The sequence below is a fragment of the Bombina bombina genome, chromosome 6 (assembly GCF_027579735.1).
Source record: "Bombina bombina isolate aBomBom1 chromosome 6, aBomBom1.pri, whole genome shotgun sequence".
Classification (NCBI taxonomy): Eukaryota; Metazoa; Chordata; class Amphibia; order Anura; family Bombinatoridae; genus Bombina; species Bombina bombina.
In genome coordinates, this window is record NC_069504.1 from 41,996,611 (window position 1) to 42,023,686 (window position 27,076).

General features: G+C 39.2%; 1 protein-coding gene across 1 annotated transcript in view; it reads right to left on the reverse strand.

The window, feature by feature from the left end:
• The window catches only part of LOC128664316 (collagen alpha-1(VII) chain-like), a 913,939-nt gene that overhangs the window by 206,286 nt on the left and 680,577 nt on the right, over positions 1–27,076 (reverse strand). The window contains exons 90-91 of the mRNA XM_053719156.1: positions 24,454–24,507; positions 10,081–10,134 (exon numbers count right to left, since the gene is read on the reverse strand). Coding sequence (XP_053575131.1) covers positions 10,081–10,134; positions 24,454–24,507 — 108 coding nt within the window. The remainder of the gene's footprint in view (positions 1–10,080; positions 10,135–24,453; positions 24,508–27,076) is intronic.

Sequence of the window (27,076 nt, forward strand, 5' to 3'; positions counted from 1 at the left end):
AGATCTCAAGGCTTCAGAGAGAGAAGAAAATGTACAGGGATAATAATGCCCCTAAAGATAATAATAAAAATGGTAAAAATAAAAGTAGGAGGATGGTATTTACTTCACAATATAATTCATACAGTACTGAAGTTACTAAAATCATAAGAAAGCATTGGAATATTATTAAAAATTGTAATAGAGATATGGAGATATTCCAAAATAATCCCATTATGGCCTTTAAGAGGGTTAGAAATTTGAGAGACACACTGATTAAAAATGATTTGGGACCCTCCAAAAGTCTTAAACAAAGCCATATGGGTCAGAAATCTTATGGTTCTTATCCCTGTCTAGGGTGCTCTAATTGCCATGCAATGATAAAAGGGAAAGAATTTTCCCATCCAAGAACAGGGCATAAATATAAAATTAATGGTTATTATACATGTGAGACATCCTACGTAATCTATCTTATTAAATGCCCATGTTCTCTTATTTACATTGGAGAATCGACTAGAAAAGGCAGGGAAAGAATTAATCAGCATAAGTCCAACTTGAGATGTGGTAATAAAGAAGCTCCTGTTTCTAATCATTTTATCCAGGCAGGCCACAACATAAGTCAAATTAGGTGGCAGATTATTGACCATGTAGGCACATTAAGAGGAGGGGGTGACAGGGAGAGGATCCTTAAACAAAAAGAAACTTACTGGATCCATAAATTAGATTGTATGTACCCTAAAGGGTTAAATAGAGAAATAGATTTCTCTGTCTTTCTCTAAATGTAACAAAGTAAAAATTCAAAACAAAAAACATTTTCTTCAAAAAAATTTTTTAGTTAGTTTTGGTTTAGTTAAACACATAGGTAAAGTCACTTGTTCACTTAAACACATAGGTAAAGTTTATCAGTAAGATTGGTAAAATGTGTCAGTAATATACTTTAGTAGTGTTACTATAGAAATATAAGATTGCAGTAAGACTTGTTCCTATATATTTTCTTGTTTTTAATGACACTTGTACATTCAGTGGAAACTCCTCTAGTAATTGTATTTTTGGTAACTTGAGAGTTAAATTTTATAGGATGTAGTAAAATATGACTAACACTAGAGGGAGTAATTGCTCTGTGTGAAACATTTTGTCAAATCTGTTTGTAATTAATGTTTTAATTGATCAGCCTATATACTGTGGACAGAGGCTGAAGTTTTTTGTATGCATGATTAAGGCTGTGAAGGCCGAAACGTCGCATGTAATGTGAAAATAAAGGTATTTTCTTTTACCTAATTGGTGCTGTGGATTCCATTTGTCTACTCTAAAACTCACCAATCCCCCTTAAAAAAACTAACACTAACCCCTTGAAGATCACCTTACCGAAGTCTTCACCCAACCGGGCCGAAGTCCTCAACGAATGCAGCAGAAGTGGTCCTCCAGACAGGCATCTTCTATCTTCATCCATCCGGCGCGGAGCGGGTCCATCTTCAAGACATCCGACGCGGAGCATTCTCTTCTGACGACATCTTCTTGTTGAATGAAGGTACCTTTAAGTGACGTCATCAAAAATGGCGTCCCTTCAATTCCGATTGGCTGATAGAATTCTATCAGCAAAACGGAATTAAGGTAGAAAAATGCTATTGGCTGATGCAATCAGCCAATAGGATTTAAGTTCAATCCTATTGGCTGATCCAATCAGCCAATAGGATTTAGCTCACATTCTATTGGCTGATTGCATCAGCCAATAGGATTGAACTTAAATCCTATTGGCTGATTGCATCAGCCAATAGGATTTTTTCTACCTTAATTCCGATTGGCTGATAGAATTCTATCAGCCAATCGGAGTTGAAGGGACACCAACTTGGATGACATCACTTAAAGAAGACGTAGTCAGAAGAAGATGCTCCGCGTCGGATGTCTTAAAGATGGACCCGCTCTGCGCCGGATGGATGAAGATAGACGATGCCGTTTGGATGAAGACTTCTGCCCGTCTGGAGGACCACTTCTGCCCATCTGGAGGATCACTTCTGCCGGATTCGTTGAGGACTTCGGCCCGGTTGGGTGAAGACTTCTCACGGTAAGGTGTTCTTCAAGGGGTTAGTGTTAGTTTTTTTTAAGGGGGTATTGGGTGGGTTTTAGAGTAGGGTTGGTTGTGTGGGTGGTGGCTTTTAATGTTGGGGGGGTTGTAATTTTTTTTTTACAGGTAAAAGAGCTGACTACTTTGGGGCAATGCCCTGCAAAAGGCCCTTTTAAGGGCTATTTGTAATTTAGTGTAGGGTAGGGCTTTTTTATTTTGGGTTTTTTTTTTATTTTTTTAGAGGGATTAGATTAGGTGTAATTAGTTTAAAAATCTTGTAATTTGTTTATTATTTTCTGTAATTTAGTGTTTGTTTGTTTTTGTACTTTAGATAATTTTATTTAATTGTATTTAGTTTAGGGAATTTATTTAATTATAGTGTAGTGTTAGGTGTAATTGTAACTTAGGTTAGGTTTTATTTTACAGGTACTTTTGTATTTATTTTAGCTAGGTAGTTATTAAATAGTCAATAACTATTTAATAACTATTCTACCTAGTTAAAATAAATACAACTTGCCTGTAAAATAAAAATAAACCCTAAGCTAGATACAATATAACTATTAGTTATATTGTAGCTAGCTTAGGCTTTATTTTATAGGTAAGTATTTAGTTTTAAATAGGAATAATTTAGTTAATGATAGTAATATTTATTTAGATTTATTTAAATTATATTTAAGTTAGGGGGTGTTAGGGTTAGACTTAGGTTTAGGGGTTAATAAATGTAGGTAGGTGGCGGCGATGTAGGGGGGCAGATTATGGGTTAATATGTGTAATGTAGGTGGCGGCGGTGTAGGGGGGGAAGATTATGGGTTAATAAGTATAATGTAGGTGACGGTGGGCAGATTAAGGATTAATAACTTTATGTAGGTGGCGGCAGTGTCAGGGCGGCAGATTAGGGGTTAATAAGTATAATATAGGTGGCGGCGGTGTGGGGGGGCAGATTAAGGGTGTTTAGACTCGGGGTACATGTTAGGGTGTTAGGTGTAAACGTTCCCATAGGAATCAATGGGATATCAGGCAGCAGAGAACATGAGCTTTCGCTGCTTTCAGACTCCCATTGATTCCTATGGCATCCGCCGCTTCCAGTGCGGCGGATTGAAAGCAGGTATGCTGGGCCGGAATAGTGCCGAGTGTACCTGGTAGAAAATTGATAACTAGCAAAAGTAGTCAGATTGTGCCGAATTTGAATTTAGAACATCTGTAATGACGTAAGCATCGATCTGTGTCGGACTGAGTCCGGTGGATCGTATGTTACGTCACAAAATTCTACTTTTGCCGGTCTGTAGGGATTGATAGCTAAGGTGAATCAGGATCGCCACAAATATGCTGCCGAATTCCAGTGTATTTGCGGTTGACGGTTTGATAATTAGATGCCTCTGAGTAGGGCCAGAATTCCTAGGATTTTGTCCTTTCTCCAGGAAGTTCTGAAGAAGGGTTTGTTAGTCAGTACCCTGATGGGTCAGATCTTTGCATTCTCTATTTTGTGACTTAAGCGTCTGGCTGACGTGCCAGATGTGCAGTCTTTTTAGAATTCTCAGCCTTGCAGTTTGATTCACCTTAGCTTATTTTTCTTGTCGATTAGGCGGTTTTTCGTACTAAGTTAGGTTTCCTTCCTATTTCTAGTTATAACTAGTTTCGGATAGATATATTAATCTAGAAATTGCATAAAGTACGTTGTTGCACAACTTGGATATTACAGGTGACAGGATTTTCACCAGTCTTCTGCCCTGTTTGTTTCTCTGGGAAACGTAAAGGTCAGAAAGCATCCCCTGAAACTGAAGTTAAGAAGCAGCAGTCTTAAGACCGCTGATCCTTAACTTATCTGCCACCTTTGAGGTGGTGGACAGCAATCATCCCGATCTGATACGATCAGGATGATTGACACTCCCTGCTAGCAGACGCAAATGTGCAGGGGGCAGCATTGCACATGCATCTCACCAGAAATGCTTGTGCAATGTTAAATGCCGACAGCGTATGCTTTCGGCATTTATCGATGTGCGGCGGATATCATCTGGTATAGCAGATCGTGTCCGCCCCCACAATAATAAATCGGCCCCATGGTATCAGTTAGTATCAAGTCCTGCTTATGTTTTCATGTTATCATTATGAGTGAAAAGAAGGTTAATCCAATATCATCGTACCTACAGATTGTAAGCTCATAAGAGCAGGGCCTACCTCCTCCTGGATGCATTGGTTTAGTTTAGCTTGTTTTATGTACCTGTATTCATATATATATATATATTTTTAAACAATGTTTTTATTGAGGTTGACCATATAGTACAAAACAAGGAAGGTACAATATAATATACATATACAAGATCATGAGTATACATTTGGCAGTACAGTCGATGAGTCCATGAACATTTACTACCAAAAATGAAAAACATATCTATCACATTAATCAATAATATTCAGTTTTTTAGAACATAAAGTTCTTATCTAGGCCTTTAGACTGATAAAAGGGGCCTCTCCTGGACCCCACGCACCACAAAGTAACGCGAAGACCAAAGAAGGCAAATGATAAATATGGGACCACTTTTGGATCCACATTTGTATTATTACCTCAGTTTTATATATTATTTTTTATGTAAGGACATAATTATTATTCACATTTTTCGGAATCGGTATACATATATATATAGATATTACAGGATATATATAGCATATAGTCTCCGTACATTTGTAGCTTATTTGTACACATAGACTCGTCTACCTATCCCTCCAATAACATAAATTAAGATAAAAATTAAATGAGTGTAAACGAGTGTAAAGCGCCTTTCGCTTTTTGTCTTTTAGGACTTGATTTGATAAACGCAAGTATAAACATAAACATAGAAGAAGCAGAAATCGCAACAGTGGTATAAATGATGACCGGGAGAGATTAGCAAGTAAAATAGTTATTTATTTCATATCCAAAGTGTACACATAATGACAGGCACAGCAAACAAACCCCGCTGACGCGTTTCCCGCTTCACAAGCGGTTCATCAGAGCTGGGAGAACAAGTGTTACAAGCAGCTGTTAAATCTCAGGTAACAAAGTTGAATAGCCAATAAGCAAACACTGGTCTCACCTTCGACTTAACCTTTCACACTCCATGAGCTTACAAGTTTTAACTAACTATAAGAGTAACAAAAGAATGTCACAAATTCTCTATATACATTACACAATAACAATACATGTTAAAACTGAATAAAGCACTTATTCTAAAAATGAATTTAATCAAAGTTTAGAAAAACGGAACCCTAAAGCTAAGATGTTATGTCACTGCTATTGCAATAAAGTAACAAATCTCCACACATATGTAGCCATATTAGTATAAAAGTCAAATGCAAACATTATTATATTACGGCAATCATGGGGATAAGTTACAATGGAACAACTTGACATAAAGAGTAATACACTGTAATACATTAAGGAATTGTGGAACTATAAGAAGTGTATGAATGGAAAAATAATAATGTATACGATATAATTATACAAACCAGATATAGGACATTAAAAACTCAAGCATCAATAAACAATTTAATGTCACTTATTTTGTTGATCCCTAGTGGGGAACCTGTTTTAAGAGTGTAGATCCAATAAATTTCTCTTTTGCTAAGAGCCTTATATCTGTCCCCACCTCTAGTATTCATTTTAACCTGTTCAATACCTTAAAACCGGAAATACCTGAATTTATCAACATGTTCAAAAAAGTGTTTAGCCACTGGAGTTTTTGGTACCTCAGCCTCTAGGGACAAAAGATGTTCCCTAATCCTGTCCTTTAAGCCCCTAGAGGTGAGACCCACATATTGAAAATTACAGTGTAAACAGGTGATAAGGTAAACAACAAAATTGGAGTTACAATTAATACGTCCCCTGATGTTATATGTTTTATTGGTGTTTGTTGAATGGAAAGTGTCTCCAACCAAAGCAAAATCGCTACTCTTACATGGCCTCACACCACATTTATAGAAGCCACATTTTTTAGAAAGCCAATTTCCAGGTACTATTGTAGTTTTAACATTGGTGTGAGTGTTTGAGTTCTTATTGATTTTATCTCCTATAGTGTCTGATCTGTAGGAGATAAACTTACAATTTTTTGATAATGACTTGAGATCTTCATCCATTTCCAAAAGAGGTAACCTTTTCTTAATGATGTTACATATAGCATCATATTGATTGCTGAATTTTGTTATAAAGTTAACACCACTGTTACGCTGACTCCTAGCATTATTTCTTGGTTTATGTTTATCCCAAAGTAATTTATTTCTGTCAAATCCAGAAACTAAAGTAGCTATTTCCTTTAAGTCACCTGGATTGTAGCCTCTGTCTACCAACTGTGAAATCAGATCTCTGGCATGTTTCCAATACATATCCAATGAGCTACAGTTACGCATCAGCCTAATAAATTGTCCCTTAGGGATCCCCTTCTTCAGATGTTTAGGATGTGATGAATCAGCTCTGAGGATAGTATTCCCAGAGGTCTCTTTTCTATAGACTTCAGTGACAATAGATTCATCTTTATGTCCTATAAGAACATCCAAGTAGGGTATACTGTCACCAGAAACATTATAGGTGAAACTGAGGTTGTTGTCATTTATATTAAGATTATCAACAAAATTCTTTAGATTATTCAACTCACCTCCCCAAATTAACAAAATATCATCGATATATCTGGTATATAACTTAATATCATCTTTAAAGAGGTTATCATTGCCAAAGATCTTCCTGGTTTCAAAATCTGCTAAATATAAGTTGGCATACGAGGGGGCAAATTTTGCCCCCATCGCTGTCCCTCTGAGTTGCAGATAAAACTCACCATTGTACATGAAATAGTTATGATGTAGGAGAAATGATATAGCCTCTAATAGAAAATCTATTAGTCTATCATCATACCCAGAGTACCTGACAAGCATCCTTTTTATAGCACTCAATCCCTGTTCATGCGGTATGCATGAATATAAAGAAACTGCATCTATTGTGGAGAAAACATAACCTTCTTTCCATTCAAATTGCTGTATGGACCTAAGTAGATGTTTAGTGTCTCTCAGGAAACCAGGCAGCGATTGAACTATTGGCTGTAGCTGCGCATCTACCCATTGGCCTAGTCTTTCCCCCAGGGAGCCAATAGCTGAAATTATTGGTCTCCCCGGAGGATTGACTAATGAATGTATTTTAGGTAAATACTTGAACACAGGTATTCTAGGATGTTCAACGAATATTGAGTCGGCTATTTTGTGTGTGAACACAGCATTTTCTAATCCTTGATCTAATAGAAACTCAAGTTCCCTTTGGAATTTGATAGTAGGATTGAAGGTAAGCTTTTTATATGTTTCAATGTCACTCAACTGTCGATACACTTCCTTATTATAATCTGCCTTATCTAACACAACTATGGACCCCCCTTTATCAGAGTTGACTATCATCAAGTCAGGATTAGTACTCAATTGATTCAATGCAGAAATTTCTTTTTTATTCAAGTTGCTACACTTGGATGTGCTCTTAGTTTTGTCATTACTCTGATTTGATAAACGCAAGTATAAACATAAACATATACATGAGTATAAACAAAAACATAAACAAAAACATAAACCCCGACAGGACCCTACAGGTGGAACGAAAAGAGAAAGAAGAAGCAAGGCGACAGTGAAGAAAAGGGAGAAAAAAGAGATACAGAGGCAAGAAGAGTCGAATAGGGGATTAGAAAAAGGGGAGGAGATCCTCGTATTTTTGTATCAAATATGACCTGTCAGTAGAGTAAGCAATGATTCAGATTTGGACGTCTGGTTGGGCACTTAAATAAGATTCCCAGTAAAACTAAATGTCATAAAATCTGGTGAGCATTTTCTTTCGAAAGTACACATACTCCTCTTGGGATAAGAGCGTGGTAGTATTCTGGATCCACTCTGTTCTAGAGGGAGGTGAAGTGGATTTCCACCTCCTCGCTATCAAGTTCCTTGCGTTATTTAGCCCTATTTGCAAGAGTTTCCATCTAGTTTTGCACATTCCCTCTGATCTATGATTCAATAAAGCCGTTGATGGGTTCAACACGAAGGACGTGTCAATGATGGTTCGAAAAACCGTCTCAACTATTGACCAAAAGGGCTGTATCTTCTCACACTGTCACCATATATGCAACATAGTGCCTTTCCTCCCACACCCTCTCCAGCATCTATCATCAGCATTAGGGTAAATATGTCGCAAACGCTCTGGGGTCAAGTACCAGCGTGTCAAAATTTTATGATTAAGTTCTAGAATTTTTGGCGCTGCGGAAGACTTGCGAGTATTAAAAAAATATGTCCTCCCAGTCTTCATTTGTAAGGGGGGTCCCTAATTCTACCTGCCAATGTGTAGTGTATAAAGGAAGAGAGTTAATTAAAGTATCTTCTCGTAATCCTCTAGCAATAGATAGAGTTCCTCTAGGGGTTACCTCTAGTAGGCATAGTTTTTCAAACCTTGTAGTGGGTCTTAAGAGGTCCGTTTTATATTTGGAGTTGTGAATCAAATGTTTTAGTTGCGCATATTTTAGCCATGAGGAAAAACTACCTCCCTCTACCTCTTCCAAATCACGTCTTTGCTTTAGTGTGCCATTGGTGGTCAATTTTATAAATGGTACAGTGTATCCCAATTCGCCTCTAGTGTGGTTGTGAAATTCTAGGCCCCCCATGAATTCTGCGTTATATGAGATTGGAGCTAATGGGGAGACCCTAGAGGAGATGCCCAACTTGGAGTCTCTCAACGAGTCCCCTTTTTCAAAAATATTTGTGTACAGCTCTGAGGCCTCAATCAAGGGTAGTCTAATGCCTGAAGATATCCAACACAATGCGCCTGGGGTCGGAGATCTCAAAAGATGAGAATCTATGGATGTCCATGTCTTATCCTCTATTTTACCGTGCCAGTCCAGCACTCGCTGGAGTGTTACCACGTTATAATACCTCTCTATGTTAGGGACCCCAATACCCCCGCTTCCCAAAGGTCTGTACATAGTCATCTTATTTATTCGAGGCCTAATTTTCCCCCATATAAACAGGTTAATTTCTTTTTGAATATTAGACAAGAAAGCTCTAGGAAGAGACACAGGAACTGTCTGTAAAAAATATAATATTTGTGGTAATGTGGTCAATTTGACGGCCTGTATCCTGCCCCACCAAGACAAAGGTTTATCCTGCCAAATTTTTAGTTCTATTCTCAGTCTATTTAGCAGAGGTACATAATTTTGTTGATATAATTGGGACGTTAAGGGTGTCAATGCAATACCTAGGTATTTAATCTGAAGGGTTTGCAATTTATATGGGCATATGTTTTTTAGGAGTAAAAATTGTCCAGTGTTCATATTTATGTTAAGAATTTCCGATTTTTGCGGATTTATTAAGAAATTTGAGATCTCTCCAAACTTTACAAATTCAGACAGCAAGTGTGGAAGCGATATGGTTGGTGATGTCATAGATATTAATACGTAGTCTGCATATAATGTAAGTTTATATTCATTTGGGCCTATTTTAATCCCATGGATCTTTTCATTTTCACGGATATGTGCTGCTAGACCTTCCATGGACAGTGCAAACAGGAGCGGGGACAATGGGCATCCCTGCCTCGTCCCATTATGTATCTGGAGACTATCTGACAAAGTATCATTGGCCTTCACTCTCGCAGAAGGAATATTATAGACACTAAAAATTCTTGCTATCATTCCTGTATTTATATTTTAACATGAATAAGTGTTATTTGATACTTCTAACCAGCCCTATGGAATTTGGCTGTGCTTTACAAATAAATAAATAAATAATAATCATATGTAGTAGATGATGGGGCCCCAATCTCTACTTGCATTCTTGATATTAGACTGTTTTAGACTTTAACTAATGTTCCTTTAAAGCTTTATGTCCCTTTAAAATGTGAGATTGTTTTCCAGTAAGTACAATTTTTTGTAAAATATATTAAATATAAACCTTATAAAAATCCCAGCCTGTGTTATAACCCAGTGTACCTTATTATTTACAGATATAATCATATGTCTTTAAAAATAAATACGCAAGGACAGGAGAAAGAAAAAACTTACTTTAAATCCTGCAATCCCAGGAATTCCCATTTTCCCCGGCAATCCTTGTAACCCCTGCAGATCAACAAGGTCAGAAAACAAAAAAGTAGAATCAAAACAACCTTAATTTAATAATACTACCGAACGTAGAAGAGGCAAAAACTATATTAAATATGACTGAATATAATGGATTTATTCTGCAACTTTCTAAAAGGAATATGACATCCAATTTTTTCTTTCATGTTTCAGTTAGAACATGCAATTTTAAACAATTTCCAATTTACTTTTATTATCTGATTTGTTTGTTTTTTTGTATCCTTTGTTAAAAAGCATACCTGTGTAGGCTCAGGAGCTGGGTTCTAGCAGCTGAGTGGTGACTGCACATTGCAGTAATGGGCTTACTGATGTGTTTAGCTAGTTCCCAGTAGTGCGTTGCTGTTCCTTCAGTAAAGGATACCATGAGAAGGAAGCAAAATTGATAATAGAAGTAAATTGGAAAGTTGTTGAAAAATGTATCTGAATCATGAAATAAATATTTTGGGTTGGATGTCCCTTTAAGTGTATGCTTTTGTGTTTTACCATGTTATTTTAGATATGCACATGAAAAAGGTCAGTCATTTAGCTAAATGGTTTTACTATTGTCTAGTACTGCTGAGCTTGTGTTACAAGAAAAACTAATATAACTAAAAGCATCAATAATGACTAATTTCCTAACTTCTATAATCAATGAATTATACATATAAAAAATACATCATTTCCACGGGCTACAAATAACTTTACTACAGGGGAAGTCATTAGGCTGTACACCCACTAATGTGTGTGTAATTGGAAAGGACTTCAATCAGCAGAACATGTGTTGGACGCATATTGTAAGAAATATACGTTTGTAAGATAAAAATAACTAGTTTAATAGGATTTAAATACATTACCATATTGAGCGAGTTTGTACCTTCCTACACATTGTGAGTATTTATATATTACAGTGAAATTAAACTAATAGTATTATCATATGTGGGTTATTTACATAGCAACTGAGAAACAGGGTCACTATCATTTCAGTGCAGTCTTTGAATGAGTAAAGTAAAAAAAAAAACTATGGTAGAAATATAAAATATGTAAATAAAATAATGGTAATTCACTAAAACTTCTTTGTTGTTGCTAAAATTGCTATTCATGTTGAATATACTAAACTCATGGGGCGCGATTACATATACGGCGCAGGATTCAGCGCAAGCGCTGCAACCCGTGCCGCCCATAATTTCACCTCGCACATCGGGGTCTGATAAACTAGCGATGTCCAGAAATGAGCGTAAATACAAATTTCTGGAGTCGCCAGTGACTTACGGCACTTTAGAAACTGCCGGCGCCTAAGAAAAGTAAAGAAAATAACAAATCTCCCGTAAAAGTCTAACATGCCTCCCAAAAATAAGCCTGACACATAAAAACCCCTATATCCGCAATCCCCCCCTCTCACTACTAATAATAAATGTATTAACAACTAGACCGACAAACCCCCACAACGCAATAAGCCTAATTAAACTATTAACCTCTATATCCGCCATCAAACCCACACCGCAAGTAATAACTAAATTATTAACCCCCTATATCCGCCAACCCCAACATCACAAAATAACTATTAAAACTATTAACCCCTAATCCGCCATTAACCTACAACACAATAAACCCATTAAAACTATTAACCCCTAAACCGCCAAAGCCCACAACGCAAGAAACCTAATTTACAAAATACTAAAGTTACTATTAAATTAAAAAAAACTAACACTAAAAATACAAATACACTAAGTATAAGTGTAAAGGGACAGTCTAATCAAACTTCTGGAGTAGACTGTCCCTTTAAACTAGAATTACAGAAAATAAAAAAATCTAAGATTACAGAAAATAAAAAAGAAAATGAGCAAATTTTAAAAAATTATAGCTAATCCCTATGAAAATAAAAAGCCCCCCCCCCAAAATAAAAACACCCCCTACTCTAATAAACTACCAGTACCCCTTAAAAGGGCTTTTTGCAGGGCATTGCCCCAAGATAATCAGTTCTTTTACAAGAAAATACACAAAGCCCCCCTAACAGTAAAACCCCCCACCCACCAAAGCCCCCTAAATAAAATAACCTAACACTAAAAACCCTAAACTACCCATTGCCCTGAAAAGGGCATTTGTTGGGCATCGCCCGTAAAAGGGCATTTAGCTCTTTTACTGCCCACCCTATCTAAATAGAATTAAAAAAAAATACTTAAAAAACCCTAAGTCTAAGCCCCATGCTGCTACTCACCGTTCCTGAAGTCCGGCGGAGAAGGTCCTGTTCCAGGCGGTGAAGTCTTCTTCCAAGCGGCGACCTCTTCTTTCGTCTTCCTGGAACATCCTTCGCGGAGTGGAGTAGAAGACTGAAGACCGCGGAGCTGAAGACCGTCGACTCTGGAACTGAAGAACGGCGATCCTGGAACTGAAGACCGGAGACCGCGGAGCCATGGAGCATGGAGGATCCTCTTCGTACAATCTTCGTTGCACACTCGATAGAGAATTCAAGGGACGCGATTAAAAATAGCGTTCCTTTGAATTCCTATTGGCTGATTTGATTCTTCAAATTCAAATCAGTCAATAGGATGAGAGCTAGTCAAATCCTATTGGCTGTTATCAGCCAATAGGATGAGAGCTACTGAAATTCTATTGGCTATTCAAATCAGCAGATTTAGGGGTTAATACTTTAGGTATTACTTGCAGTATGGGTTTGATGGCAGATTTAGGGGTTAATACACTTTATTAGTTATTGCGGTGGGGGATTGTGGTTGACAGGTAGATAGACATTGCGCATGCGTTAGGTGTTAGTTTATTTTTGCAGGCATTTTCGGGAGTTACGGTGCTCCCATACTCAGTGCAAGGCCTGCTACGGCTGCCTTTTATGGAAAGGTAAAAATGGAGTAAGATTTCTCCATTTTCACCACGTAAGTCCTTGCGCTGGATATATGATACCGATTTGCAACACGGTCCCATGTTAGCCTATGGGAGTAAAAATTGCGGACGACGGGTGAAATATACGTGCCGCATTTATATGCGTCGCTGTATATAGGATACCAAAACCGTGCAAAAAACGGCGTCGCCAGCTTTTGCGGGCGACGCCGCATATGTAATGGGGACTGAATGTTGAAGCTAGTCAGATATGGAAATCTGAGTGTCATACCACAATTAAAGGAACATGATACCCAAATGTTCAATCCTATGAAAGTGATGCAGGAAAGCATCTCTATGTAAAAAAGGAAGATATTTTACCTACAATTTCCTAAGTATTCACACCCCACTGTACAGGGTTGGCTCCAGAACAAATTAAATGGGGGGGCATTTTTTTTTCACGAGGGGGCACGCATTTACAAAGCATGTATGAGAGTCAAAATAAGAGCAGACCTACATATTCTGCAGGAAAGTGTAGCTTCTGACTGTCTTATCCCCCACTATTAACATTTGGAGAATATGTGCTAAATCAGTAGGTAAAAGAATGAAGTCTAAATCCTATGCAGTGCCATTAAACTTGAGACCCCCAGTGCAATAGCTCCTTAAAAACAATTCACCCCTTAATCACCATGATCCAAAACTCTTAAACTCATTCTCAAATCCCAATCATGTCAAGACAAGACAGTTTATGGCCTTGCAAGACAAATTGTTAGGATGTGTTTATTGTTTATTCAGCTACATTAAAAGCATTTCCGAGTGTCACTAACAAAACATGTCAAGCAATTCAGACTCACAATAATAATGAAATGGCAATCAGCTGACAGCACACACAAGCAATAGGACACATGAATAACACAGGTATGTGCACATACATCCTACAGGCAATATAATGAGCCAAGCTGCACACAGTTATGTATTCAAGCACATACAGTAAATGGCAAATTCCTGATACCTTTAACAAACCTTAGAGCCGACACGTAACATCCCTATTAGATCACAATGTACTATAGCAATGCTTCTGCTTTTTTATTATTATTATTTAGGAACCAACTTTCTAACCAATAAATACCAGGACAAGACATTAAAATTAAATTAATATAAATGGGATATGGGATGAAGTCAGTCTGCAATGTTTTATTTGTTTTTTTGAATCAGCCCTAAGCCCTTGCATGTGGGAGGAAAGTTTGCAACAGAGGAAAGGGAGAGCTGGAACTCATTAACTTGCCTTACATAGCTGGGCTGGGGGTAACAGAGACAGCACATAGTGTGATAACAAGAGACTGCCCTGAGCACAGACAGCACATAGTGTGATAACAAGAGACTGCCCTGAGAACAGACAGCACATTGTGCTCAGGGCAGTCTCTTGTTATCACACTATGTGCTGTCTGTGCTCAGGGCAGTCTCTTGCTATCACACTATGTGCTGTCTGTGCTCAGGGCAGTCTCTTGTTATCACACTATGTGCTGCCTGTGCTCAGGGCAGTCTCTTGTTATCACACTATGTGCTGTCTGGGCTCAGGGCAGTCTCTTGTTATCACACTATGTGCTGTCTGTGCTCAGGGAAGTCTCTTGTTATCACACTATGTGCTGTCTGTGCTCAGGGAAGTCTCTTGTTATCACACTATGTGCTGTCTGTGCTCAGGGCAGTCTCTTGTTATCACACTATGTGCTGTCGGTGCTCAGGGCAGTCTCTTGTTATCACACTGACAGCACATAGTGTGATAACAAGAGACTGCCCTGAGCAGAGACAGCACATAGTGTGATAACAAGAGACTGCCCTGAGCACAGACAGCACATTGTGCTCAGGGCAGTCTCTTGTTATCACACTATGTGCTGTCTGTGCTCAGGGCAGTCTCTTGTTATCACACTATGTGATGTCTGTGCTCAGGGCAGTCTCTTGTTATCACACTATGTGCTGTCTGTGCTCTGGGCAGTCTCTTGTTATCACACTATGTGCTGTCTGTGCTCAGGGCAGTCTCTTGTTATCACACTATGTGCTGTCTGTGCTCAGGGCAGTCTCTTGTTATCACACTATGTGCTGTCTGTGCTCAGGGCAGTCTCTTGTTATCACACTATGTGCTGTCTGTGCTCAGGGCAGTCTCTTGTTATCACACTGACAGCACATAGTGTGATAGCAAGAGACTGTTATGATAACAAGAGACTGCCCTGAGCACAGACAGCACATAGTGTGATAACAAGAGACTGCCCTGAGAACAGACAGCACATTGTGCTCAGGGCAGTCTCTTGTTATCACACTATGTGCTGTCTGTGCTCAGGGCAGTCTCTTGTTATCACACTGACAGCACATAGTGTGATAACAAGAGACTGTTATGATAACAAGAGACTGCCCTGAGCACAGACAGCACATAGACAAAGCAATGTGAGATCTCCATAATAACATATAGTGATTTCTTATTAAAAGGAGACTGCAGAGAAGTGAAAGTAACTACTGAAGACAATTAGTACTGAAATTAATAAGTTGATTTACATTATACAGAGGCAGGGGCTGCTTGTAAAAGGCCACACAGTTACCTGACATCAGATGGTCACAGAGAGAGAGAACTATGCCCTGATAGTAATGGGTGAAAAGAACAGCTATACACAGGAAAGAAACAGGACCCACATACCAAAGCTTAGACCTGCTGAGCTCAATACACATGATTCTAGGCAGCACCTCGCTCAGGGCACACCACCAGCAATACCAGATAGGACTGGAGTCGGGAGAGCAGTGATAGAGAGGCACTCAGGAACAGAAACCAAAGAAAATAAACAAACAGTTTATTTTCTTTGGTTTCCGTGGATCTGTTAGTAAGTGCAGGCAGGGAGGGTGACCGGCTGTGACCCGCACTAAATCAGTAATGACACGGACAGGCACGCATTCAGCTAAGCAGGAGGGAGTATTAGAGGACTTGGGGAGGGAGGCTAATAATAGCTCTTACCTTATCATCTGTTGATGCCTGTTTCCTAAAATTCCTCTGCTCCAGCACGGCTGTCTGCGTGCAGTCAGGGCTCAGACTCAGAGCAAATCTGCGCGCCAAAAGCAGCCAGCCAATAGGAAAAGCTTCTGGCTGAGCTGCACCAATTAATGTATTTTTTGATGAGCTGAAGCAATGGGCTGAGAGTCTGAGACCTGACTGACTGCACAGTGTGACATTTGAGCGTGCACAAGGGCCCCACCCCCAGAAAAGTTGCGGGGCAAAAAAAAAAAAAAAAGTAAAACAATTAAAAAAATAATAATTTTAACAAATCCTGTGTTTTGAGGGGGCACAGCATTCCATTTGGGTGGGCATTGCCCCCCAAAGCCCCCCCTTGGAGCCGACCCTGCCACTGTAGAGACTTTACGCAGCCAGTCAGGATGTTTGTTCCAGGACTTTGTAGGAAGTGTGCATCTGTCATGTGCAGGCACAGCTCCCACTAGTGTAGGATATGTGCGTATTCATTTTTTAACAAGGGATACTAAGAGAACGAAGCACATTTGAAAGTAGAAGTGAATTTAAAAGTGACTTAAAAACATAATTTATGCTTACCTGATAAATTTGTTTCTCTTGTAGTGTATCCAGTCCACGGATCATCCATTACTTATGGGATATTAACTCCTCCCCAACAGGAAGTGCAAGAGGATTCACCTAGCAGAGCTGCTATATAGCTCCTCCCCTAACTGCCATTACCAGTCATTCGACCGAAAACATGCAGAGAAAGGAAAACCATAGGGTACAGTGGTGACTGTAGTTTAATGGAAAAATTACCTGCCTTAAAGTGACAGGGCGGGCCGTGGACTGGATACACTACAAGAGAAACAAATTTATCAGGTAAGCATAAATTATGTTTTCTCTTGTTAAGTGTATCCAGTCCACGGATCATCCATTACTTATGGGATACCAATACCAAAGCTAAAGTACACGGATGACGGGAGGGACAGGCAGGCTCTTTATACGGAAGGAACCACTGCCTGAAGAACCTTTCTCCCAAAAACAGCCTCCGAAGAAGCAAAAGTGTCAAATTTGTAAAAAGTATGAAGAGAAGACCAAGTTGCAGCCTTGCAAATCTGTTCAACAGAAGCCTCATTCTTAAAGGCCCAAGTGGAAGCCACAGCTCTAGTAGAATGTGCTGTAATTCTTTCAGGAGGCTGCTGTCCAGCAGTCTCATAGGCTAACCGTATTATGCTACGAAGCCAAAAGGAGAGAGAGGTAGCCAAAGCTTTTTGACCTCTCCTCTGACCAGAATAAACGACAAACAGGGAAGACGTTTGTCGAAAATCCTTAGTTGCCTGTAGATAAAATTTCAGGGCACGGACTACATCTAGATTGTGTAGCAGACGTTCCTTTTTCGAAGAAGGATTAGGACACAAAGATGTAACCACAATCTCTTGATTGATATTCCTGTTAGTGACCACCTTAGGTAGGAACCCAGGTTTAGTACGCAGAACTACCTTGTCTGAATGAAAAATCAGATAAGGAGAATCACAATGTAAGGCAGATAACTCAGAGACTCTTCGAGCCGAGGAAATCGCCATTAAAAACAGAACTTTCCAAGATAACAACTTGATATCAATGGAATGAAGGGGTTTAAACGGAACCCCCTGTAAAACATTAAGAACTAAGTTCAAACTCCATGGTGGAGCAACAGTTTTAAACACAGGCTTGATCCTAGCTAAAGCCTGACAAAAAGCTTGAACGTCCGGAACTTCTGACAGACGTTTGTGTAAAAGAATGGACAGAGCTGAAATCTGTCCCTTTAAGGAACTAGCGGATAAACCCTTTTCTAAACCTTCTTGTAGAAAAGACAATATCCTCGGAATCCTAACCTTACTCCATGAGTAACTCTTGGATTCGCACCAATATAAGTATTTGCGCCATATCTTATGGTAAATCTTTCTGGTAACAGGCTTCCTAGCCTGTATTAAGGTATCAATAACTGACTCAGAAAAACCACGTTTTGATAAAATCAAGCGTTCAATTTCCAAGCAGTCAGCTTCAGAGAAATTAGATTTTGATGTTTGAAGGGACCCTGGATCAGAAGGTCCTGTTTCAGAGGTAGCGACCAAGGTGGACAGGATGACATGTCCACTAGATCTGCATACCAAGTCCTGCGTGGCCATGCAGGCGCTATTAGAATCACTGATGCTCTCTCCTGTTTGATTCTGGCAATCAATCGAGGAAGCATCGGGAAGGGTGGAAACACATAAGCCATCCCGAAGGTCCAAGGTGCTGTCAAAGCATCTATCAGAACCGCTCCCGGATCCCTGGATCTGGACCCGTAACGAGGAAGCTTGGCGTTCTGTCGAGACGCCATGAGATCTATCTCTGGTTTGCCCCAACGTCAAAGTATTTGGGCAAAGACCTCCGGATGAAGTTCCCACTCCCCCAGATGAAAAGTCTGACGACTTAAGAAATCCGCCTCCCAGTTCTCCACTCCCGGGATGTGGATTGCTGACAGGTGGCAAGAGTGAGACTCTGCCCAGTGAATTATCTTTGATACTTCCATCATTGCTAGGGAGCTTCTTGTCCCTCCCTGATGGTTGATGTAAGCTACAGTCGTGATGTTGTCCGACTGAAACCTGATGAACCCCCGAGTTGTTAACTGGGGCCAAGCCAGAAGGGCATTGAGAACTGCTCTCAATTCCAGAATGTTTATTGGTAGGAGACTCTCCTCCTGATTCCATTGTCCCTGAGCCTTCAGAGAATTCCAGACAGCGCCCCAACCTAGTAGGCTGGCGTCTGTTGTTACAATTGTCCAGTCCGGCCTGCTGAATGGCATCCCCCTGGACAGATGTGGCCGAGAAAGCCACCATAGAAGAGAATTTCTGGTCTCTTGATCCAGATTCAGAGTAGCGGACAAGTCTGAGTAATCCCCATTCCACTGACTTAGCATGCACAATTGCAGCGGTCTGAGATGTAGACGTGCAAAGGGTACTATGTCCATTGCTGCTACCATTAAGCCGATCACCTCCATGCATTGAGCTACTGATGGGTGTTGAATGGAATGAAGGACACGGCATGCATTTTGAAGCTTTGTTAACCTGTCTTCTGTCAGGTAAATCTTCATTTCTACAGAATCTATAAGAGTCCCCAAGAAGGGAACTCTTGTGAGTGGAAAGAGAGAACTCTTCTTTTCGTTCACCTTCCATCCATGCGACCTTAGAAATGCCAGTACTAACTCTGTATGAGACTTGGCAGTTTGAAAGCTTGAAGCTTGTATCAGAATGTCGTCTAGGTACGGAGCTACCGCAATTCCTCGCGGTCTTAGTACCGCCAGAAGAGCACCCAGAACCTTTGTGAAGATTCTCTGAGCCGTAGCCAATCCGAATGGAAGAGCTACAAACTGGTAATGCCTGTCTAGAAAGGCAAACCTTAGATACCGGTAATGATCTTTGTGAATCGGTATGTGAAGGTAAGCATCCTTTAAATCCACTGTGGTCATGTACTGACCCTTTTGGATCATGGGTAAAATTGTCCGAATAGTTTCCATTTTGAACGATGGAACTCTTAGGAATTTGTTTAGGATCTTTAAATCCAAGATTGGCCTGAAAGTTCCCTCTTTTTTGGGAACCACAAACAGATTTGAGTAAAACCCTTGTCCTTGTTCCGACCGCGGAACCAGTTGGATCACTCCCATTAATAAAAGATCTTGTACGCAGCGTAGAAACGCCTCTTTCTTTATTTGGTTTGTTGACAACCTTGACAGATGAAATCTCCCTCTTGGGGGAGAGAATTTGAAGTCTAGAAGGTATCCCTGAGATATGATCTCTAACGCCCAGGGATCCTGGACATCTCTTGCCCAAGCCTGGGCGAAGAGAGAAAGTCTGCCCCCCACTAGATCCGTTCCCGGATCGGGGGCCCTCGATTCATGCTGTCTTAGGGGCAGCAGAAGGTTTCCTGGCCTGCTTGCCCTTGTTCCAGGACTGGTTAGGTCTCCAGCCTTGTCTGTAGCGAGCAACAGCTCCTTCCTGTTTTGGTGCAGAGGAAGTTGATGCTGCTCCTGCTTTGAAATTACGAAAGCAACGAAAATTAGACTGTCTAGCCTTAGGTTTGGCTCTGTCTTGAGGCAGGGCATGGCCTTTACCTCCTGTAATGTCAGCGATAATTTCTTTCAACCCGGGCCCGAATAAGGTCTGCCCTTTGAAAGGTATATTAAGCAATTTAGATTTAGAAGTAACGTCAGCTGACCAGGATTTTAGCCACAGTGCTCTGCGTGCTTGAATGGCGAATCCGGAATTCTTAGCCGTAAGTTTAGTTAAATGTACTACGGCATCTGAAATAAATGAGTTAGCTAACTTAAGGGCTTTAAGCTTGTGTGTAATCTCATCTAATGGAGCTGATTCAAGTATCTCTTCCAGAGACTCAAACCAAAATGCTGCTGCAGCCGTGACAGGCGCAATGCATGCAAGAGGTTGCAATATAAAACCTTGTTGAACAAACATTTTCTTAAGGTAACCCTCTAACTTTTTATCCATTGGATCTGAAAAGGCACAGCTATCCTCCACCGGGATAGTGGTACGCTTAGCTAAAGTAGAAACTGCTCCCTCCACCTTAGGGACCGTTTGCCATAAGTCCCGTGTGGTGGCGTCTATTGGAAACATCTTTCTAAATATCGGAGGGGGTGAGAACGGCACACCGGGTCTATCCCACTCCTTAGTAACAATTTCAGTAAGTCTCTTAGGTATAGGAAAAACGTCAGTACTCGCCGGTACCCGCAAAATATTTATCCAACCTACACATTTTCTCTGGTATTGCAACTGTGTTACAATCATTCAGAGCCGCTAACACCTCCCCTAGTAATACACGGAGGTTTTCCAGCTTAAATTTAAAATTTGAAATATCTGAATCCAGTTTGTTTGGATCAGAACCGTCACCCGCAGAATGAAGCTCTCCGTCCTCATGTTCTGCAAATTGTGACGCAGTGTCTGACATGGCCCTAATATTATCAGCGCACTCTGTTCTCACCCCAGAGTGATCACGCTTACCTCTTAGTTCTGGTAATTTAGCCAAAACTTCAGTCATAACAGTAGCCATATCCTGTAATGTGATTTGTAATGGCCGCCCAGATGTACTCGGCGCTACAATATCACGCACCTCCCGAGCGGGAGATGCAGGTACTGACACGTGAAGCGAGTTAATCGGCATAACTCTCCCCTCGTTGTTTGGTGAAATATGTTCAATTTGTACAGATTGACTTTTATTTAAAGTAGCATCAATACAGTTAGTACATAAATTTCTATTGGGCTCCACTTTGGCTTTAGCACATATAGCACAGATATCTTCCTCTGAATCAGACATGTTTAACACACTAGCAAATAAACTAGCAACTTGGAAATACTTTTCAAGTAATTTACTATAATATGAAAACGTACTGTGCCTATAAGAAGCACAGAAAAAGTTCTGACAGTTAAAAATTAATAAACTGAAAAGTTATAGCATCAAATCTTTGTAAAAAACACAATTTTAGCAAAGGATTGCTCCGATTAGCAAAGGATAACTAACCCTGATAGCAGAAAAAAAAAAAAAAAATACAGAAATAAACGTTTTTTTATCACAGTCAACTACAATCTCACAGCTCTGCTGTGAGTGATTACCTCCCTCAAAACAAGTTTTGAAGACCCCTGAGTTCTGTAGAGATGAACCGGATCATGCAGGGAAGACAATAAACTTCTGACTGAATTTTTTGATGCGTAGCAAAAGCACCAAAAAAGGCCCCTCCCCCTCACACATAACAGTGAGAGAGATCAGTAAACTGTCATAAATTAAATAAAACGACTGCCAAGTGGAAAAAAATAGTGCCCAAAACATTTTTTCACCCAGATTTTACATGCCAGCAAAAAACGTTTAACATTAATAAATTGACTGTTATTAAAAAGCCTGTTGCTAGTCCCTGCAAATTAGGCTAAAGTTTTATGCATACAGTATAATTCCAGTGAAGTGCCATTCCCCAGAATACTGAAGTGTAAAATATACATACATGACAGCCTGATACCAGTTGCTGCTACTGCATTTAAGGCTGAGTTTACATTATATCGGTATGGCAGAATTTTCTCATCAATTCCATTGTCAGAAAATAATAAGCTGCTACATACCTCTTTGCAGATTAATCTGCCCGCTGTCCCCTGATCTGAAGTTTACCTCTCCTCAGATGGCCGAGAAACAGCAATATGATCTTAACTACTCCGGCTAAAATCATAGAAAAACTCAGGTAGATTCTTCTTCAAATTCTACCAGAGAAGGAATAACACACTCCGGTGCTATTATAAAATAACAAACTTTTGATTGAAGGTATGAAACTAAGTATAATCACCACAGTCCTCTCACACATCCTATCTATTCGTTGGGTGCAAGAGAATGACTGATAATGGCAGTTAGGGGAGGAGCTATATAGCAGCTCTGCTGGGTGAATCCTCTTGCACTTCCTGTTGGGGAGGAGTTAATATCCCATAAGTAATGGATGATCCGTGGACTGGATACACTTAACAAGAGAAATGACCTGCTCTATCTGAAGCATGCAAGTTTAATTTTGACTTTCCTATACCTTTAAGTTCTATGAAATCTCATGAGATCACAGCAAAGGCAAAGCATTACCTCAGCACTGCTAAAGCTGATTGGCTGTTCTTTATTTATATTTTTTACTTGATGCTGGAGAGCAGCTGAAGCATAACTGTTTACACAGCACTTACTCTGGTGAGCTGAAGAGATGCTCAGGTGATATTTTCTTGTGAGCTGTTTACAGTTATGCTCCATCGCTTTCAAGTGATTTAGCATATGAATATTATGTCCCTTTAAGAAGAGATATGCAAAACACAAAAAAATGTGTATCAGCCAACCATAAAGTTATTAAAATGCTATGGTTACAAAAAAGAAAACACAATCACATTGTACAATACACACCAAAAAGCATTGGTTATACAGGTTAAATACAAACAGATTAAACAAAAATCTGTAGCATAAGTGCTCATGTATTTTACTACACTATGCATCCAAGCCATACATGTGATGCTTATTAATAAGGATAAGGTTAATGTTTATAAAACAGTGGGCACTGCCATACACTGAGTGAGGTCAATTAGGCATGGTTATAAATGGCTTACTAGAGTGTGCAACCAATGGCTGTGTGGAATATAGCCGTGTCTGCACTTTGTTTAACATGAATTGAAAAGCCCACAATTATTTAGAATTAAATTACAGGAAAAGAGACCCAAATAAATAATGAAAGTATATTGCAAAGTTGTTTTACTACATGTAATTAATCCATTTATATTTATATCTGTAGGTGTTTAATGTCCCTTTAATGTCAAAACCGTATAAATCTGTGTATCTTTGTCTGGAAACCCCATGATACAATGTCATTTGTCCTTTAGCCAGAGTTTTAGAGAAATAGTTTATGTATGTAAAAAAATAATTTAAATTGCTTATTTTTAGATGTCAGTCACTGTATATGCAGTGATGAATTTAGCTTTTGTGCTGCCCTAGGCATTAGGAAATCTGAAGATGGTTAGTATCCCACGTAAAGCTATTTTAGCTCAGTTCATACTTTTTTAAGAACCAGATGCCAGAGAGACATGGAGCGGTCAGATGCCCCCTCCCAGGTAACCAGATTCAATTCATAGCTTGATTATTTTTTTGGGCTGATAGTTATAGCCAGCTCCAGATCCCTTTCAGTCGTACAGAGTCTTAGCACTAATTATACTGTATACAGAGCAGTAATTAATCAGTTCACATCAAACTCATAATGAAGAATTATTACCCCATTTGTCAGATATATAGATATTTAGTTAACTCCATTGTTCCTCACCTTGCCAGACACCTAGAGGGCAGTGATTAACCCCCTTTCTGACAGAATGCTAAAATTAGAGCTTCAGGCAGTAGTACAATATGCACTTGGCGCAACACCCACATTTTAGTGAATTTAAAGTGCTCATAAATGAAGTGGGTAAAAATTATGGAATAACTTTGCTGGGGTTTCTCAATATAAAATATTATTATTTTTATAAATTGAATACACTTATTTCACAGGGAATAAATAGTGAGCTTGACTGGTCGCATTTTAAAATACATCTTATGCAGTGATTTTTTACATAACCTGTATATGTGTTTTTATTACTTATTCATTCTGACTATTAGAGGGGGTATGTGGTGCAAATAGTTACCTGAGAAGCAGGTGTATCAGTAAAAATGGTTAATTGTTTGGGAGGTGCAGCCTGTAGGGCTATTTAAAGTGATTTAGGCTGTTATTATAATAGCATGAATAAGGGCGTCTACCTGAAAGGTTGCCGATTAGCTGCTTTACTATGTTAGTGGCTAAATACATTTTGGATGACCACAGAGCGGTGCTGCTACATTTTTTGAAAATATAAAATATTAGTGGTATGGAAAAAGGCAATTGTAATAGACTTCTATGTCTCTTAAACTTCTCACACTCATATGGGTAAAGTAGAATACCATACCTTCTCCCCCTTTTCACCAGGATCACCTACAAATCCAGAATCCCCCTTTTCTCCCTAAAGAAAAAACACAAATGACAATGTTAGAGTTTAACAATGAGAGAGAGAGAGTTAAATTACCAGGGTGCATGCAGATAATCATAATAGAAAAACAAAAACAGGCTTGCACCCGCTGGACTTTAGATTACAGATGCCTTTAATGTGACGTTTCGGGAAACGTCTGGGAAGTTGATACGTATATATATAGTATATATATAATAATGGTTTTATGTCCTCAGTTAATGGGGTGTAAAAGTGAATTCAATTAAAAGCATTTCTGCAAAATATCTGTATTTTCTAGACTTTATCTAAGGAAGGTTTAGTGATAACTATTATTATGCACCCAATCAGTCAAGCAATCTGCCAGTAATGGGCACGTAACATACATTTAACATAAAATCACTAAACGTGATCTGAACTTGCTGTACAGTCATACGGGGATATCTATCAAGCCATCAAATGTGTTGCATTTGCCAACATCAATAAGCTCGGCTTACATCGCCTAACATTACGACCGTGTATCTCAATACGCGACTCCTTATTTATGAAAAAATCCGCACACCAAGTATTTGGCGATGAGCATCGGACTGTTGTTAACTAGCAGTAATCGATCTCGTGTCTATTCTGTTTTTTCCCAACTTTATTCATACCCTGTCACTAAACGCCGTCACTATACTAAAATGTTTAACCCCTATCCCGCCGCTCCCTGACCCCGCCGCAACCTAAATAAAGTTATTAACCCCTATCCCGCTACTCCCCGACATCGATGCAACCTAAATATCACCGGATGGCGTCCCTTGCATTCCTATTGGCTGAAAGATTTCAATCAGACAATACTATTAGAGCTGCTAAAATCCTATTGGCTTTTCCAATCAGCCAAAAGAATGAGAGCTCAAATCTTTCAGCCAATAGGAATGCAAGGGACACCATCATGGATGGCGTCACTTGCATTGAAGTTCCAGTTTACGGCGGCGATTGTATGAAGAGGATGCTCTGCGCTGGATGTCTTCAGGATGGACCCGCTCCGCGCCGGATGCTCTCCTAAGCGCAAAGATTCCATGCACTTCGAATGTGAGGTTGCGTTTCCATTGCGGGCCACTTCTAATATCAGCGCACAATTGTGTGTGCTGGTATTATGAGGGAAGCGCAAATATCACGTTTGCAAAAGCACAATTTTGTGCTCCACTCATAATCTGGCCCCTTATCAGCCATAATCTTTGTGATTACTGATAATGCTTTTATATGGGCCTCCAACAAAGTATTCAAACTCTCCACATTACTCTCTAACTCCCAAATACTAACCTCAAGTAAATCCTCTACAATCACTAAAAAACACAATACAAATTAACAAATGCTATCACTTCATTAGCTTTCAAATTTTTATACCATTTATAACCCCTCTTTTCCTAACAACAATCCTCTTCTCAATTTTAAGATAAATCTCAATCAAAAACTCATTAAACAAAAACCTGTCTAAACCTGACAAGTTGTGCAAATTAGAATATTTTTTTATGTCTCATTCAAAATTTCATTTTCCCACCTACTTCCACACTGATCATTCAATACACTTAACCTTAAGCATGACCCATCTTTGTCACATGCCTACATCACAAATTACATAACAATCTTTCTTCTTTTCTCATTCATACATTACCTAATTAGCTTCCTCTAACTCACCACATGCATCCAAACCGACTCAATTCTTTACAATAAACAAGCTGCAACTGCCCCTGTTCATACTGCATTTTTTATACTCTATCTGCTTTAATAAAAAAAAATGTTTAATCTCAGATTCTGATCATTCAAAAACATTCACAAAAGTCAATTTTCTGTTCTTTTTTTACAATTTAAGGCTGGAGAAAAGGAGATTTAATCAAGAGCAATGTAAATGTTTTGTTCACTATAAGAGCAATCAAATTGTGGAACTAATTACCTAAGGAGGAAGTAAATGCCAAAACCATAGAGTCATTTCTGGCTATAAACATAATTCAGTGATTGCTTGTAATGAATGGGTCATCTTTTTAAAGGAATTAACTTAAGCTCAATTGGAGCTTCTTTATTGTAAATCAAGATCTGTATAGGTTAAACTCAATGGACGTCTGTCTTCTTTCAACCTCATCTACTATGTTACTATGTAACCGACATTATGTATTCATCATCCAACAAACTCATATTCAGTTTCTATACACCTATACCATACTATACATTGCAACCTCACAAGCATCTATGCATTCAGCCCATAGCTCTCTACAAGCAATAGTTCAATAATATAATGCTCTATGAGATTAGATAATTTTATTATTGCTCAAATATCTCCCATTAAGTTTTCCAACAATAATTTGAATAGTCTTAAAGGGATAGAAAGGTCAAAACTGGAACGTGCATGAATGTATTTCATTTTGAAATAGAATTATTTTTGCAATATACATCCATTAGCAAAATTCTTCTAGTCTGCTGGTGTGTATTGTGCTTTTGAATACTTAATTTGTGTCACATAAGCCACTACTGACCCTCTGACAAGGTATTGAGTTTGAATGCTGGTGCACCAGCCCTAACAGCATATGCGTGTGTATGACGTTGAAAAAAC